General features: G+C 40.1%; 2 protein-coding genes across 2 annotated transcripts in view; both read left to right on the top strand.

Annotated features, from left to right (window-relative positions):
* LOC125233661 (SWI/SNF complex subunit SMARCC2) overlaps positions 1–3,931 on the top strand; it is a 39,142-nt gene extending 35,211 nt beyond the window's left edge. The window contains exons 15-18 of the mRNA XM_048139733.1: positions 352–478; positions 986–1,126; positions 1,681–1,896; positions 3,774–3,931. Coding sequence (XP_047995690.1) covers positions 352–478; positions 986–1,126; positions 1,681–1,896; positions 3,774–3,931 — 642 coding nt within the window. The remainder of the gene's footprint in view (positions 1–351; positions 479–985; positions 1,127–1,680; positions 1,897–3,773) is intronic.
* A 2,364-nt stretch (positions 3,932–6,295) lies between these two features.
* LOC125227170 (regucalcin-like) lies at positions 6,296–16,331 on the top strand. Its single transcript, XM_048131400.1, has 6 exons — positions 6,296–6,626; positions 8,204–8,363; positions 10,353–10,550; positions 11,748–11,966; positions 12,227–12,342; positions 14,805–16,331. The coding sequence occupies exons 1-6, from the start codon at positions 6,504–6,506 to the stop codon at positions 15,024–15,026; spliced, it is 1,038 nt and encodes a 345-aa protein (XP_047987357.1). The 5' UTR covers positions 6,296–6,503; the 3' UTR covers positions 15,027–16,331.
* The last annotated feature ends 26 nt before the right edge of the window (positions 16,332–16,357 follow it).

Raw genomic sequence — 16,357 nt, 5'->3', positions numbered from 1 at the left:
GGCAACTTCGTTATGCTTATGAGCACTGTGGCCTACCTCGCGTATGTGGTCGACCCGTGCATCGCCGCCAAGGCTATCTATAGGTACAGAGTTTGCCACAACCCACCTAGCAAGCAGAGTGATCTCGTAATGGTAGACTGAATGCCTGGTTTTTTTTTACTTTTAATAGGTACGTCTTGGCGGAACTCAGAGATTTTTCAGCCGATGTGATTTTTTTTTTGTAATTATAATTGGGCGTACTCTTGGCCACAGACTAGCCAAAGGCGACGTGGCCTACGATGCCGATATCGCGCCCTCGGGATTGTCGGCTTTGTTTATATAGTGATGGAGTTATTTTGGATTGTCCCGCAGGACGAGGTGCCGGCGGCGATGATGGAGGCGCACGTGAAGGCGGCGGAGGCGCACGGGCCGGCCGCGGCGCTGGCCGCCACCGGCATCGCCGGCACCGCGCCCGACCTGCCCCTGCCGCCCGCCACCGGTAACACGACACTTTGCTCCACCGAGCTCAGGGCCGGTTGCATCAAACCGTCTGTCACCGTTAAAGCGTTCGTAAAATGTTTTGTGTGGGAAGTTCCATAGACGTCTGCCGCGTGACGGTAATGTGTCTGTCAAATTTGGTTGATGCGACTGGCCCTTACATACTATAATATATGTATGTGACGTCCACGAGTAAAAGTACCTTATGGCGGGTCGTTTATCGACCGTATGCGCGCTAATAGAAATCGAACTGTATCATTCCGATTTAAGATTCAAATTAGATCCAAATCTAAGGTAGATGAATTAGAATGTATTGGGATTTTTTGGCAAAACATTTTAGATTGGTGGTGCTCCTGGAAAATGGTTAACTAATACCGCCGTCATTATAGTGCTTATGCTGAGGGTCGGTTGCGCTTAAACTACCGTCACCTTAAAAACATTCGTTTCGGTTATCAGTCTGTCGACTGGTTGGTGTGACTGGCCTTTAATTACAAATTATGGTAAACAGAAAAGAAGGAAGGCGGCGCCGAAGTAAAAACGGAGGCGATGGAGGTGGAGGAAGGCGAGGTGAAGCCCAAGGAGGAGCCCGCCGACACGCCCGCGCCCGACGAACCCAAGGACACCAAGGAAACGCCGCCCGCCGCCACAGGTGAGCTCCGCGCGCATGCTGTTGGCTACAGACACCAGCGTCACCAACCTCTAGCCCGACAAAAAGATTCGGCAAACGTTTGCCGAACTTATTTGTCGGACATCCCTTTGATTTGTGAAAAGGACCAAGGAAAACACCTGCTCACACGTTCGTGTTTGTTCTTTGTGGTCGTTGTTTGCTAAGGGTGTAGATGTACCATTACCATCTTGTCTCAGCGGGGCTAGTTTTCCTTAGGACTAGCAGGTACTATTTTATTTAAGACTCAGATTCACGCAAGGAACATTTAATTACTCTCTCTGTGTCCATCAAATAAGCAAACATACGCACGAGGCTACACTCTGTTATGCGCTCCGCACTCTGTGCTATTAAACAAGGCTCACGACGACGTGCGGCACGCGATAGGCCTAACTATAAATGTTGACTAACCTTTGGTTGGTCTGATTTCCCCTTGCATAATTATATGGTCTTTAAACGAAAACTGTCTTTTATAAACATTGAAAAATTTTTAGTCAACACTGTCACTTGATTATTCAACAAAGGAATATTATTAACAGAAAGTTCGACACCGTCAACAGTGGACGCGAAAGTGCAGTCCGCAGCCGCGGCCGCGCTGGCCGCCGCCGCCGTCAAGGCCAAGCATCTCGCCGGCGTCGAGGAGCGCAAGATCAAGTCGCTTGTGGCGCTGCTGGTCGAGACACAGATGAAGAAACTGGAGATTAAACTGAGACACTTCGAGGAGCTCGAGGCTACTATGGAGCGCGAGCGTGAGGGTGAGTCATCTATGAGTATGTAAACTGTTATTTCTAGCGGTGGATGTGAAAATCAAACAATTCACTGGCGTCAAGAAGCGGAAGATCAAGCAGCTTGTCGCGCTGCTTGTTGAGACGTTCATGGTAACATGGAACGCAAGCGTGAGGGTAAGTCATATAACTGTTATTTCTAGCTGTAGATATTAGCGATCCATTTCCTTTGGGTTTTTTTAGAAATTTATAGAAAAAAACCACGAAACTTTCAGCTCTTAAGAAAAAGCGATTAAATATGAAAGATGGACGCACACATGCCAGAGGTAGAAATCGATTATTGCCAGAGCGACTTTATAAATTAATTCGGGCGAATTTGCACCTACAAAGGGGCTATACCGACATGGAAGCAGAAATGACTGAAGTACAGACGGTCAACCAAATCTTGGCACTAAAAAATGACGCGAAAACCAAATTTTCTTTGGGAATTAATACTTTGCCCTTACATTTTCAATACATTTTTAAGTGTTTTGGCTCGTCGATGATTCTGCCAAAGTCTAGGTTTAAGGAGGCACGCGTTTTATGAAGGCAATTCGCCGGTGGACCTTATATTTTTAAAATTTACTGCCTCTTTTATTGCCAAGGTTGGTTGACCATCAGTATATGATGACAGTGAGAGTGATTTAAATAATTTATTCGTTTTTTTTGGCCTATTAAGGTACATCCAAAAAAAACATTTGGTTTTCCGGTTTTTTCAACGCTAGTAGATATACTGATCAAGTCGCTTGTTGTGCTGCTGGTTGAAACACAGATGAAGAAGCTAGAAACTAATATAGACTATGGAGGCCATGGAGCGAGAGTGTAAGTTATTGTGTTTACAATCGCTGTTAATCAGAAGAAATTATCGAGGAACGCAATCAAGTCGAATATTGCGCTGCCAGTTGAGACGCAGTTCGATATCAAGCTGATATACTTCCAGGAACTCGCGGCTACCATGGGTAAGGGTGACTCATCGTTATTTTCATCGCTGATGAAAAAGGCTATACCTAATAGAGCGTGAGCAAGGAAACCGTATACAATCAATTAGAGCTGCCGCTGCCGTCGTGGAACTGATATCGCTGCCGGTTTGTCACCGCAAGTTCAAGGCGTTGTTGGCGGCAACGTTTAGGTAAATTATCGAAAGTTTTCACGAATATAATGAAGAAAACTTTGATTTTATGAGTATGTAATAATTATTATGTATACAATCAAGAGCCACTCTATTCTTGAGCGTTCACAACAACTTCGTTTCGTGAGCGTTTGTGCATTCGGCTACACACGCTGGTCCCACCAAAAGCGAGTAAGCTATGGGCTAAAGAAACGAACAAAAGATAATCGCTCCCGTGTAAATAAGAGAGACAGAGCGAGCGTTTTATAGTTCATAGCTCGGCTAAGAACTATAACTTGCTCGCACTATCATCGCGTCTCTTTTATTTACACGGGAGCGGATATCTTTTGTTTGTTTCTATAGCCCATAGGCTCATAGCTTACTCGCTTTTAGTGGAACCAGCGTGTGTAGCCGAATGCACAAACGCTCACGAAACGAAACGCTCGTGTATATCTATCTCTATCGCTCTTGCGTATTGGCGTGACAGAGCCAGACTACCTTTCGCGGCGTTTCGTTTTCGTTTCGCGTCGTAGAAATGCCAATCGGCTACGGGGCCAGTGCCTATTAAGGCACATTAGTGCACAGATATTTTCAAACAATCATTCGTTCCTGTTCGTGTGAATCAACCTAGAGTACACGTCATCCCAAAGCGACAAGCGGTTTTCAAGCAGTTCAGTTTCGTTTGTTTTTTATCGGCAGTTTCTAGTTAGTAGATCGGACATCGGACTTTTAATCGACACGCCAACATTTGTATTTGCAGGGTTAGAATACCAGCGACAGCAGCTCATCCAGGAGCGGCAGCAGTTCCACCTGGAGCAGCTGAAGGCCGCGGAGTTCCGCGCCAGGCACCAGGCGCACCAGAGGTACGTTCGGCTCGCTTTATTCTTTGTTCTCATTATTAAGCAGAAGCTCAACTGAAACGATTAGCAAAAAGATATCAAAGTCGATTAAGAGGCGTGCGAAGATTAAAGGAATGTTATGTTCAGCAAAGAAAATTGAATATATTTAATCAATCTTTGTATCGCGCACATTTGAGGCCAATTGACAACGTTTCAAAATTTTCAATGTTCCTAAATCGAAGTATACGCAGCCTGTAGATCGCAAAAATATATTTTTTAATATTTTTTTTCCGTATTTTTAGTAAATAAAAAAATCTTAAAAATAGTTTAAAGGGGAAGTGACGTTACGTAGTTGATTCAGACTATTCAGAGCTGCCACTATAACCAAAAAAATTTTCCGGTTGGGATGTCACTTGAGTTTGACTGTGACACTTATCACCGCTCGTAGTATGGAGATTAGAGGTAAGGAGCGAAAACTTTAAGTATCAGAAGTGCACATATAAAACCATAGATAGGTGGCGCTGTAATTGCAGGAACATAAGGGTTTGACACGTCATTCTTCGACCTTAAGCTGACTGTTAAAACTGTTTTTTTTTTTAGGAATGATTATGTCGTTTTCTTAAGTGTATAAAACAACACATGTGACGTCATTAAGTTGTCTTAACTTTGTAACTTACGCTCTTTCTGCTCGAAGTAGTAATAAAAAGGGATTTTCGCATTAAAATAGCAGTTTTTTATGAAAAATTAACAATTATGTCCGCCTAAACATTCACCACTCGATCATACGATCGATCCTGTCGGCGGTCCATTCGATATTACAAAAACTACGCGTGATTCTTACTATCTTTTTTTCGATACTTGTGACCGCTGGAGTTTTTGTGATACGCGATGGATATTGAAAAGTCTGATGTGTCCGATGCTTCTTTTTTCGGTGACCGATTTCAGGAATGTACGACGAATTATATACACTCAACGTTTTAGAAAATCACAGGTCAATGTGTTATATGCGTTATTAATGATGCCGATGTATGTATTAGAAGTATGATGACATTTATTTTTACAAAAATCTCAATTTGTGTTGTGAACGGTTATGTATACTTTTATATGCGATCCGAAAAACCGCTGTTCGCAAACAGGGTAATATAAGAAAAATCTGGAACCGTTTCTTTTTACATAAAACCGTTCCTGCATACTAGGCGTATCATATCAGGTGAACCCTGACGTCGGCCTATTTCTATTATAAAGAACTCTTATTTTTGAGTAAATATTTCAATGGCCACGTAGTTCACAGAGCGGAAATAGTAGTTATCAAAAGTAATAGACAGGCAAGTCGAAACATTTTAAATTTACCATACCAATCAAGAAATACCCATAGTATTATTATTTTGACTGTCCATGAAATCATAGAGCATTGTGTAATCTCAAGTTAAAAATCTAGTAAATTATTTCGACATCTTAAGAAACATATTTTATGTTTCCTTTCCTAATGCCAAAATCTAATAGTCGGTTATTAGTTTAACGCTACGGAACGCAATCGTGCTCAATATCGTATTTTTATACTCATAAGTATATGATATACTTTTTCCAAGTAATATACAAGTGCTATGTCTGTGGCATTCGGAAGGCAATGTACCTTGTATTCATCATTTTGGTAAAATAAGAAATATAATACTGCATTTCATTTGTACTCTAATAGGTAAATATTAATCAATGTACGGTAGATGTCACAGTAAATAATCTGGTAATTATTAATGTGAACTGAATACTAGTTTTAGTTCAGTTCAATGTAATTAATTGGCGATGCGTGGATGATGTGTGAGATAGTATGACTCGAGATAACTAAATCAGTAAAATATTGTAAGTTATTATTTTAAGATATAATTCGTAACATAAGTTATGGAATAAAATAAAAAAATGTCAAATATGTATCGTTTCATTTAGTGTGTACGCTAATTAGTATAAGCAATAATTAGTAAAATTAGCAGTCCATAAAATTGTGTTACCGATTGTACACTTCGATACGATTAGCGATACCTGTACTGTGGACCTAGCTCAGTAGAATAGAGACTTAGTAGGAGGCGAAGCCCAATAATGGCGAGTGCACCATTGTGATGAAAAATAATGAATCTTACTGTTATGGAGATCCGGTTCAATATTCAGAAGCAGTTGTGTCGTGAACATACTTCGACGACAGTAACTGTCATTATTTTTGTCTCTAACCTCTTAAATAACGTTCCTGCTGGCTCTAAACGTACGCATGAGATACTATATTGATTAATGTCTGAGCTACACCTACGCCGCACTCTCGCTGGGGATAAACCTGCGGATAAATCTTAGACTAATTGCCGGTACAATACAAAGCTTTGAGGCATATAAGCGAATAAGCAGTATATTCGCGCCGGCGGACGGATGTTATCGGACCACAACGTATTAGACGATTGATACCACTCTACCTATATAACGTCCGTCGCTGACCACTTGTGTTTATAGAACGGAGCACTTGCCTTTAGACCAAAAAAACAAAAACAAATTCATTCCGATAACGCGTGTTCAGTTTTACAAAAATGCGACCAGTACCATTTATCACTGAGTAAGCGATGGACTGTTTAATATTTTATTTTATTTGATTATCATTACACAACTTAAGAACCATGATGCTTGGTGCAATATTATTTTTGTTGATTAGTATTTGTGAAAGTATATCCGGGTATAAACCTATGCTCGCCAAAAGCAATGGGAAACGTCAAGAAGAACCGGACTATAAGGTATCAATGGTAAGCATAACGGCTATCACCTATGTCGATATCTATAACAGTTAATTTGAATTTATCCACAGTGTTAATTAGGGCATTTTCGCTGCTTTTATGATGGAGCACAAAAAAGGAATGTAGTATTGGTTTTTTTTAATGAAATACATGGTATCGAATGCATATTTGATCTGATCCTCATCTTTTTTTAGACATTGTTTAAAAGCAAACATTATCCAGGTGATACATGAATGGTTGATACTTCATTTGCTAAAATAGGTTCACTATTTAAAGGCACAGCTAGGTCGTTCCGTATCGCTTTGTGTCGCTTTCTTCTATAGGTAAATAAAGGTTGATCGCCCCGCGACGCGAATTTTGAAGATCTAGCATAGTATAGTTTACCAATAACCTACATACTAATATTCAATCAATAATTATATCGACATGCAGTGAACGCTTATTAGTTATTTGTTATACAAGGGGGCAAAGTTGTATTTTAACGTCGAGTGTGGAATTGAAAAACGAGGAAGTGAAAGGATTCTATAGTTGAACCACGAGCGAAGCGAGTGGTTCGAGAATAGAATCCTGAACTTGCGAGTTTTTTAACACACGAGAAGTAAAATACATTTGCACCCGAGTGTAACACAAAATTTTTCCCCTCACTGTAGCGAGGAAACTACAACGCAAAAAATGCGTTTATCACTGCTTCCAGTAGTTCCACAGGTGGTAAATCATCTTTATTATTAGATTCACCTGCTTTTATCAATTTTAAAGTAGTTAATCTGACTTTATTCAAGGTCAAATTACTTTACCCACTAGTGGATAAAATGCGTTTTTACCCGCTGGTATTAAAGGACAAAACACGTGTTTCCGAGCTAGTGAGGGGAAAAGAATTTTTAATTAGATTGTCCATAAAATCATAAAGCATTGTGGGATTGAGTATCTCGACTTCAAACTCGAGTAAGTACCTAAATCCATTCGACTATCTTCGGAAATACATATTTTTCTTGTCATGTCGAGACTTCAAAGAGCCAAATCTATGTATGTGTAAGAGCCCAGAGCCGCCAGACCTTCCTCATTTTCATAATAATTATAGTTCGTATCGACGTTTAATGTCTGCATGCTAGTTCGGCCTGATTTTTTTGCTAAGTATAAGGTTTTTTTTAAACATTAACTTTCTTTCAATTGTCAAGGCTGATTTTTATGTGTTAGAAAGCACTGTTAGCTCGGAGGAAATATCATTTGCCAACCATTTCCGCCGGCCGTAACTTCAGAAATTAGGGTAAGTTGGAGAGACTTTCAAGCGTCTGGTAAAAGTTACGGCCGGCGGAAATCGTCTTGAAATGATGATTGTTCATTCCTTGCAGTCTCTTCTAACTCATACTTATAATAAAAATCAGCCTTAAGAATTTAAGGTAAGTTAGTGTTTAAAAAAAACAGCAAAATAAATGGCCAAACTAGCAGACATTAAACTTAGATACGAACTCTATAATATTCCAAAGTTTTATCCTTGTGAAAATAAGGAAGGTCTGGCGGCTCCTTGCTCTTGAGCTAGTACATACCATGTACATTAAAACCTGTGTCGATTATGAACGGGTTATCAGGTGGCGTCGGAGGAGCACGCGGGAAGCCCCGCGCTGTTCACGCACGGCGAGAGCCCCGTGTGGGACGTCGACACGCAGAGCCTGTACTTCGTGGACGTGCTCGAGCAAAACCTGCACCGCCTCCACTACGGGACCGGCCAGATATTTACTAAACATATAGGCAAGTCATTCTTATTCATACATTTACAAGTTTCATACATACCTATTGTAGATTAGAGATAAGAGCTACAGGAGCTTATTCCATCGTCGCGTCCCCATTTTACCATCAGACTCTTAGTGCGTTTTCACATTGTCCGATCCGATATCGGATGTCGGACCGATATCCCATACATTACAGGCGCCATCTTGGATTTTTTCTATGGAAATTTTTCCGACATCCGATATCGGATCGGATAATGTGAAAACGCACTTAGACGCACGGCCGGTTTCCATCCTTATCTACTTGGTAGATATTCCGCGAATTTGCACGAAGCGCTTTGCTTCTTCTTTTCTTATGCACACTGCCAAGGAGTGGAATTCCTTGCCGGCGGCTATATAACCCAGCACCCTTCAAATCAAGAATGAACAGGCATCGTCTGGGCGAGCTCACTCCATTGTAGACCACGTCTTTGCCATTGGCTAGTCTGTGGCAACTGCATCTACTTCGACAGATCAAGCAAATGCATCTACTTAGCGTGCCGTGTGCCGGTAAATCCTAGGTTTTACAAATTCCGATAGCCAGAAGCCCGAAATATTAAAGAAGTAGGTATTGTTCACGTCGCTTCGCTTTCATCAACGTTGATTTGGCGAATCCTAGGTTTCGCCATGGCGTACTGTACTAGTGTCAGAACAGCAAATTAGAGCCCAATTTACGATTACGACCACATTCACATCCCGAGCCTCTACCTCCCCGATAACACCAGCATCGTGCTTCCGCCTGCTGTTGATCTTGCAGATCTCGGCAGTAGCTCTAGCCGAATGGCACAATCGCTCACGCAGCGTATCTCTCGCGCTTGCGTATTGGCGCGACAGAGCCAGCGGCGTATCGCTTTCGTTTGGCGTCGGAGAAATGCCATTCGGCTACGGGGCCTGGTCTCAGCCTTCCACATGCAGCCAAGAATTCTCTCTAGATCGGTGTATGTGTGATGATGGTAGCGTTGGCAACCACAACGGCACAGGAAGTGACCATGATTCTAGTGAATACCTACAGTAAAATTCTTTTTTTTGCGTGTTAACGGATTATCGATTAACTTTAACTTACGTTAAATTTGTCGAAATGTATCACTTTAACGATTAACGAAGTTAACTTTTTTAGTAACGGATTAACGATTATCGAAGTTAACTATTGGATTAACGGTGCCCAGCTATGTATATATTGTCTTATATATCTATTTACACAATATTATTGTATTGTCAACATTGTTTTTTCTTTCATTTAATTATTATAATATAAATATAAATATTGGGGGACACCTTACAGAGATCTACTTAGCCCCAAATTAAGCATAGCTTGTACTATGGGTGCTAAGCGACGATATACATACTTAAATAGATAAATTATTTGCCAAGAGTGGCCCTGAAGCTTTAGTAGTTTCATGTGCTCTGCCTACCCCTTTATGGGATACAGGCGTGATTGTATGTATGTATGTAAATAGATAAATACATATTATATACATAGAAAACATCCATGACTCAGGAACAAATATCTGTGCTCATCACACAAATAATTGCCCTTACCGGGATTCGAACCCAGGACCGCGGCGCAGCAGGCAGGGTCACTACCGACTGAGCCAGACCGGTCGTCAAATGGGCGTGTTAATTGCTTGCTGTGGATACGATCGATGCATGGAAACGACACGATATTAGGTACAAATAAACGAAGATGAATCTGCAACAACAATACGATTCCGCAGCCAAACAAAAAGTTACTTCCTCAAGATAACGAATTTATGCGTTCATCCATGCAACACGGCAAGTGCTATGTTTACATGCCACCATCGTTGGATATATTGGGAGTGGAGGAGGCTCTAAAAATATCTATACACGTAATTTGCCTCCGCGTACATCAGATTTCTTATTCGCAAGAAATGCCTAACTACTTTTCTTTTTCCATTTACTGATATAATACACTTGTCCAACTAAACTAACATACTTGTCACTACCTCGGCAGGTTACGGGCAGGTGAACGTGATATCACTGGTGGAGGGCAGCAGTCGGCTGCTGGTGGCGGTGCGAGCAGGCTTGTACCTGCTGGACTGGGCGACGGAGGGCGACGCCGCGTTGCGTCTGCTGGCCACGATGGACGACGGCTTTCCCGACAACGTCATCAACGAGGGCAAACCCGACGCCGAGGGACGGTTCGTGGCGGGTAAGTGGCTTTCGATTTCATATTGGGATATTGGTGGAACGAAATTGTCAGACTGCATTTCGATTTCTTTCAACCCGTTAATTGTCAAGAGTGGCACTGAAACTTGAACAGGTTAATGTGCTCTGCCTACCCCGTATGGGAATACAGGCGTAAGTTAATGTACTTATTCGAACATATGTATTATATCATATATAGCGAGCGGGCTATGCTGCTATCAAATAAACGTCATGTTATTGTTGGAATTGTCACAAACCAACCAGTGAGTAATATTCCTGTTTAAATATGTTCAATATCTGGGCGACCGAGCTTCGCTCGGTTCTATTTTAATATATCACGTCTTTAGATAAAAAAAAACTCTTATAAATACAAAAACAAAAAAAAAAGACAAAAAACAAAAACTTCATTTCTGGCCGGGATTCGAAACCCTGACACCTACGATCTATCTGCGTACATTAGACCGACCTCGTACGACTGAGCTAAGCGGAATCGATGCGCGCGCGGCGAAATTAACGACCATATTTTACGTTTACTAACGCGAAAGAAAAACTCATGAAAACTCGAAAATTTGCGTTTTCCGATCTAAGGCTACGCTAGATCGATTTTTCACCCCCGAAAACCCCCACATAACAAATTTCAGCGAAATCGTTAGAGCGGTTTCCGAGATCGTCGGTATATATAAATAAATAAATAAATAAATAAATAAATATACAAGAATTGCTCGTTTAAAAGTAGAAGATTAATTTAATTGTACTATATGTTTGTCAAAGGAGACATTCAATAGTATATTACCTGCAGTTAATCAATTTAAATGTAATAATGTTATTGTATTGAGACATGATGTGTGTCATGCCCCATAACATAATTTTACCGTATGTAAGTATTAGGTATGATGCGAATATATTATTATGTCTCTTTGTTTTAAGAAACATTAAACAATTATTCATAATTATAGGTTCACAAAATACTGATAGTCTACAGCTTGACACTTAATTATTAATTATGTCGCTGTAACATTAATAACAAATGAATATTGAAAGACATCTTTCACACTACAGACTGACCCAGTTTCAAACTTAGTATAGCTTGTACTATGGGAACTAGACGATTATATACATTACATACCTACTTACTACTTAGCTATTATATGCATACCTATTATAGGTACATAGAATGTTCTAGGGATGTTAAATCTCCCAGGTACAAAAGGCCCTCAAACCGGGGACGACGTGGTAACGGACAAGGCTACTCTGTACAGCATCGATCAGTACACGCTGCGGAGCCCGCGCGCGCTGCTGCGGCCTGTCAGCATCTCCAACGGGATCACCTGGTCGCCCAACAACACCGTCATGTACTATGTGGACTCGCCCACTCAGAAGATAGAGGCTTTCGACTATGACTTGCTCACTGGAGACGTAGGTCAGTACCACAGTAAATCCTCATGTACCTAATCATCATTTCCAGCAGTACCACTTAGGCGCTCAAAATCGTCGTGAATCTATATTCATTATCAAATGTATTACTTGCTCAAGTAGTGGAGACATGCACCTATATGAAGCGTTAACTGTAGAGAGCAGCTCAGAATAACCCCCTTTCGAATCGAAAGAGTTAAATTTGGCTTTTGCTCTACAAAATGTTGCCTTAGAAATGAGAACTAATATTATGATTTTATTGAACAGGTAACCGAAGAACCATTCTTGACATCACGGCGCACGGATATACCGATGCGATTCCAGACGGCATGACCATAGACACTGAGGGTCATCTTTGGGTGGCGCTCATGTTCGGTGGGACGGTGAGTACCAATATTATATACTATATATGTATGTAAACCTATGGCAACCATATATCGTCGGGTGACAACCAAAACTCATTAAGTAAACCACCAGCACTACAAGGTCCAACCCAACCAAAATTCATCAATTAAAATAAATCAACCTTGTTGTGCTGCGTGTGCTGCCACAGACCAACCCCTATAGACATGAATTATAAGACGACTCGCGGTTGCCAGCCTTCCTAGTATTTGCACTGATATAAGCGCGGGCGCTCGCCGTGCCCGTTCAGTTGCGACCAAGTAGCAGATCCGCAAAGAGCGCGTGTTTTTCGCAAAAAAAAAATTGAAAAAGGGCATTTGATGCTTAAAAATGTCCACCTGTAGTGTGAAATGGTGTGGAAAAACCACAAGAAAGTCAAATTTAAAAACAGACGGAATTACATTTCACAGGTAAGTCATATTTATAATTTATTCCGAGCCAGCATAGGTCAACTTACACTGGCCACTAGAAGTAGTTGACGCGACAGTCATACTCTGTCCCTTTTCATCAAATTAAAAATGCAATGTGCTATTCCTTTCTTACGAAGCACGTGTATCGTAGTGATGTGACAATGTTGATTTTGTTTATTACCGTGACCTCGTGTTTTGTTTTAACAACGTTTTACCGGATTTGTTTACGCAATAAGTAGAGATGAAAATAATAATTTCTACCAATATAATATTTTCCGATGTTTGTTAGAGTAGTCAGTACGTACTAAGTAGTAAGTAGTAATTTGTAGAATATGTAGTTTTTTTTATTTAGGTAGTTGGTTTGAAGCTTATGGTTGGTTGGTTAGTAGGTAAACAAGTAGTTTAATTCTTAGTTTTTATTATAGTTTATTTCGTAAGTAGGTAATAGTTTTGCTAAAGCTGAAACAATCAAGACTTGGAACCGGTTAAAAACGGTTTATTTCGATTTTACTCCGATCTTTCTAAAGAAGGCGAACGTTATGAGAACTTTATATTAACCGAAATAAACCGGTTTATTCGACGAGCGGCGAGACGCACCGGCACCGCGTAAATACTTACGTTCACACAGCGACTTTTTTGTTTGGTTTGAACAGTAATTACCTATCATGCTGTGGAATAAACCGGTTTATTTTGTTCTAAACCGGTTAATCGGACGATACCTTTATGAAAGCGTTCCCCTAAAACCGGTTTAAAAATAGCGGTTTTTCGAGCGGAAACGAAATTTTAACTAACGAAATTAGTTTTGCCGTAAGTACATGATAACGGTTTGAAAATTTTACCGGTATCCGAGCCCTGGAAACAATCATCAAAACATGGACAGTGTTTTTAAATGCAGGTTTTTTGACTCAGTGACGCCCATGCGAGTCCACTGGTGGGCCCGATGATGAACTCCAAGGCAGTACGAGAATCGATAAATGTTATGTTGGCTTTTTAGGATCATTCTTATCACATCATTCTTAGAGAAAGTAATTGTATTTGATCTAAAGAACCTTCCCTTAAAGTAAGCAGAATTAAATAAAAACAGGGTGTCTGTATATATACTAGTGGATTTAATAGTACATTACGATACTAGTGCGTAAAAAAGGATGTTACGAACATGATGTCTGATTTCAGTATTAAAGCTCTCATTACTTTTATCTTTAAAAGATTTCATATGAAATACCAAGTAAAATGTATGTACCTTTTTATAGTATGCATTGTTATTAATAATAACTAACAATAATTTCTGGTAAAATAATTCAACCAAAACCGGTCAACATAAATTACGGTAACAAGCATGTCCCATCCTTATGCAACAGTGCTCCCGCCCACCGTCCTTGAAACGACCAATCGCAGCGCGCTAACATATCACCCCGCCCGAGCCTCGCGCTTCAAGTTTTGGCGATTTGTACCGGGAACAAAATTAGCCATACTGGCACTCTATAGGAGGTTCTCTGTGTGTGCTGCAAATATTATGGTTAACTATCGATATTAATTTGAGGTAGTACTTAGTGAGTTTTGGTTGCCATCCGACGATTTAAAGCCCCTTATAAATTGCAGTGTTGGCGATTGACAATCTAGATTCTAGATTGTCGATGTCGATCTATATTGTAACACTGAAGTTCTACAGCATAATTTAGTTCGACTGTACAGTCAACCAATTGGAACCCTAGGCCACTCTACAACCATGTCAAAATGACAAGCAGTCAGAGATTTCTTACAATCTGATTTATAACGTCACTGTGACATAGTTCTACAGTGGCCTAGGGTTCCAATTGGTTGACTGTACAATGTTGTAATATTTTGCATTACTTTACGCGCCCTAGAATTTCTCTTATACTAGTTACGGCCGATACGACTAACTGATACTTGTATGGGAACTGCACGCAAAGTGCTTGCAGTTGGGTCGCAGTACGTCTGTATCATCCCTTTATATTTTATTACTAAGCAATAATGCACGATGATGATCATCACAAGACATCTGTAACCTCCAGGTGCTCCACATAAACCCAGACTGCGGCGAGCTACTAGCGGCCTACACGCTGCCAGCGGCGCGCGTGACGTCACTGTGCTGGGGCGGGCCGCGGCTGGACGAGCTGTTCGTGACCACGTCGCGCGAGCCCCCGCTTGGCGGGGCTGTGTTCACCATCCGAGGCACGCAGCGCAGAGGCCTCCCGCCTAACAAGTTCCGCTTCGACGGCGCGGATAGATACTGATATTTAACCTATATATTAATTGGATGATTAGATTGTTGATTGTTTAAAGTACTGTTCCCTAAACGATTTTGATAATTTTACGTACAGCGATTTCTCACAAACGACAGAAAGACAGACGGAGATAGTGAAACTAACAACTTCAGATTAAGTAATGATTTAGGTGCAAAGGGAGTACAATACAATCGTGTTAGGTGATAGTGATAGCTAACAATTGTTTAGTTTCGTGGGGAAACCACGTATTAGTTCTGAAATGTATATACATTTAAATAAAATCTATTTAAGCAAGCAGCTAAATTATTATTTAACTTCTTTATCTTTGAGACATGAACATGAGTCATGCAATCTAGTACCTGTCTTGGTTTTAGTTATCTAAAAAAAATTAAAATGCTACTTAAAAATATACCATGCATTGAATATTTAAATAAGAAGTAAATGTTTTAATCTGAAATAATTTATTACATGACATGCATACAACAAGATAATAACAAGATTTAAATTTAGTAACATTTTAACTCCCGTTTATAAATAACACATAAATAAATAAACGTCACATTACGACAGTGAGATGACTAATGCGTGACACATTGTGATTTAACAACTTGACATAGACATTTTCTTTGAGACATTAAAATTTTGCTTTAAATTAGCTTGAAAAGTGACACTGGACCATCGTCCTGACTTACTGGCTATAAAGCATATACATATAAACTGGTACACCTTCGCAAAAAATGTATTTAATTTGGTCTATACACTATTTATACTTAAACAGCAAAACACTTCCAAATAATATTTTAAAGTTTCCATATTATATTCAAATATATAACGATAAAAATCAGGTATGCAAAGTATTTAATTAACAGTTTAGGCACATTTCTCCATTTGGTGAATGAAAAAATTAAAAAAGCGACATTCTTCTATAACTTATATTACACCTCGCCTAACTCTATATTGCATATTACTCGTACTTAGATTTACTGGAGAACAACGTCAACAACAATCGAAATGATGTAAGAGTAGAGATTATGTAGGTACGTAGTCGAGTATCTATCGCTATCCCTAAGCTACTTATTTGCTACTCAATAAATAAATCACAATATATTTGGTGTTACATTTAGTAACTAACACATACAATGGACAAGATATTAAAGTGCGTTGTCGTAATAGGTATAAGACTCAGGCGAAGGATACTATAGACTCGACGCAAGCGTACACCCGTAAGGGACAGATATAGAATAATGGAGCGAATTTAAGAATCACTTTAAAAATGGCTGACAGTTTACCATAAACAACCTACGTAATTTGGGCGGATAATAAGCTTGACAAGTCACGTC

Source organism: Leguminivora glycinivorella, chromosome 1, assembly GCF_023078275.1.
Source record: "Leguminivora glycinivorella isolate SPB_JAAS2020 chromosome 1, LegGlyc_1.1, whole genome shotgun sequence".
NCBI lineage: Eukaryota > Metazoa > Arthropoda > Insecta > Lepidoptera > Tortricidae > Leguminivora > Leguminivora glycinivorella.
Note: the sequence above shows the minus strand (reverse complement) of the source record. Positions and strands in the feature narration are given on the sequence as shown.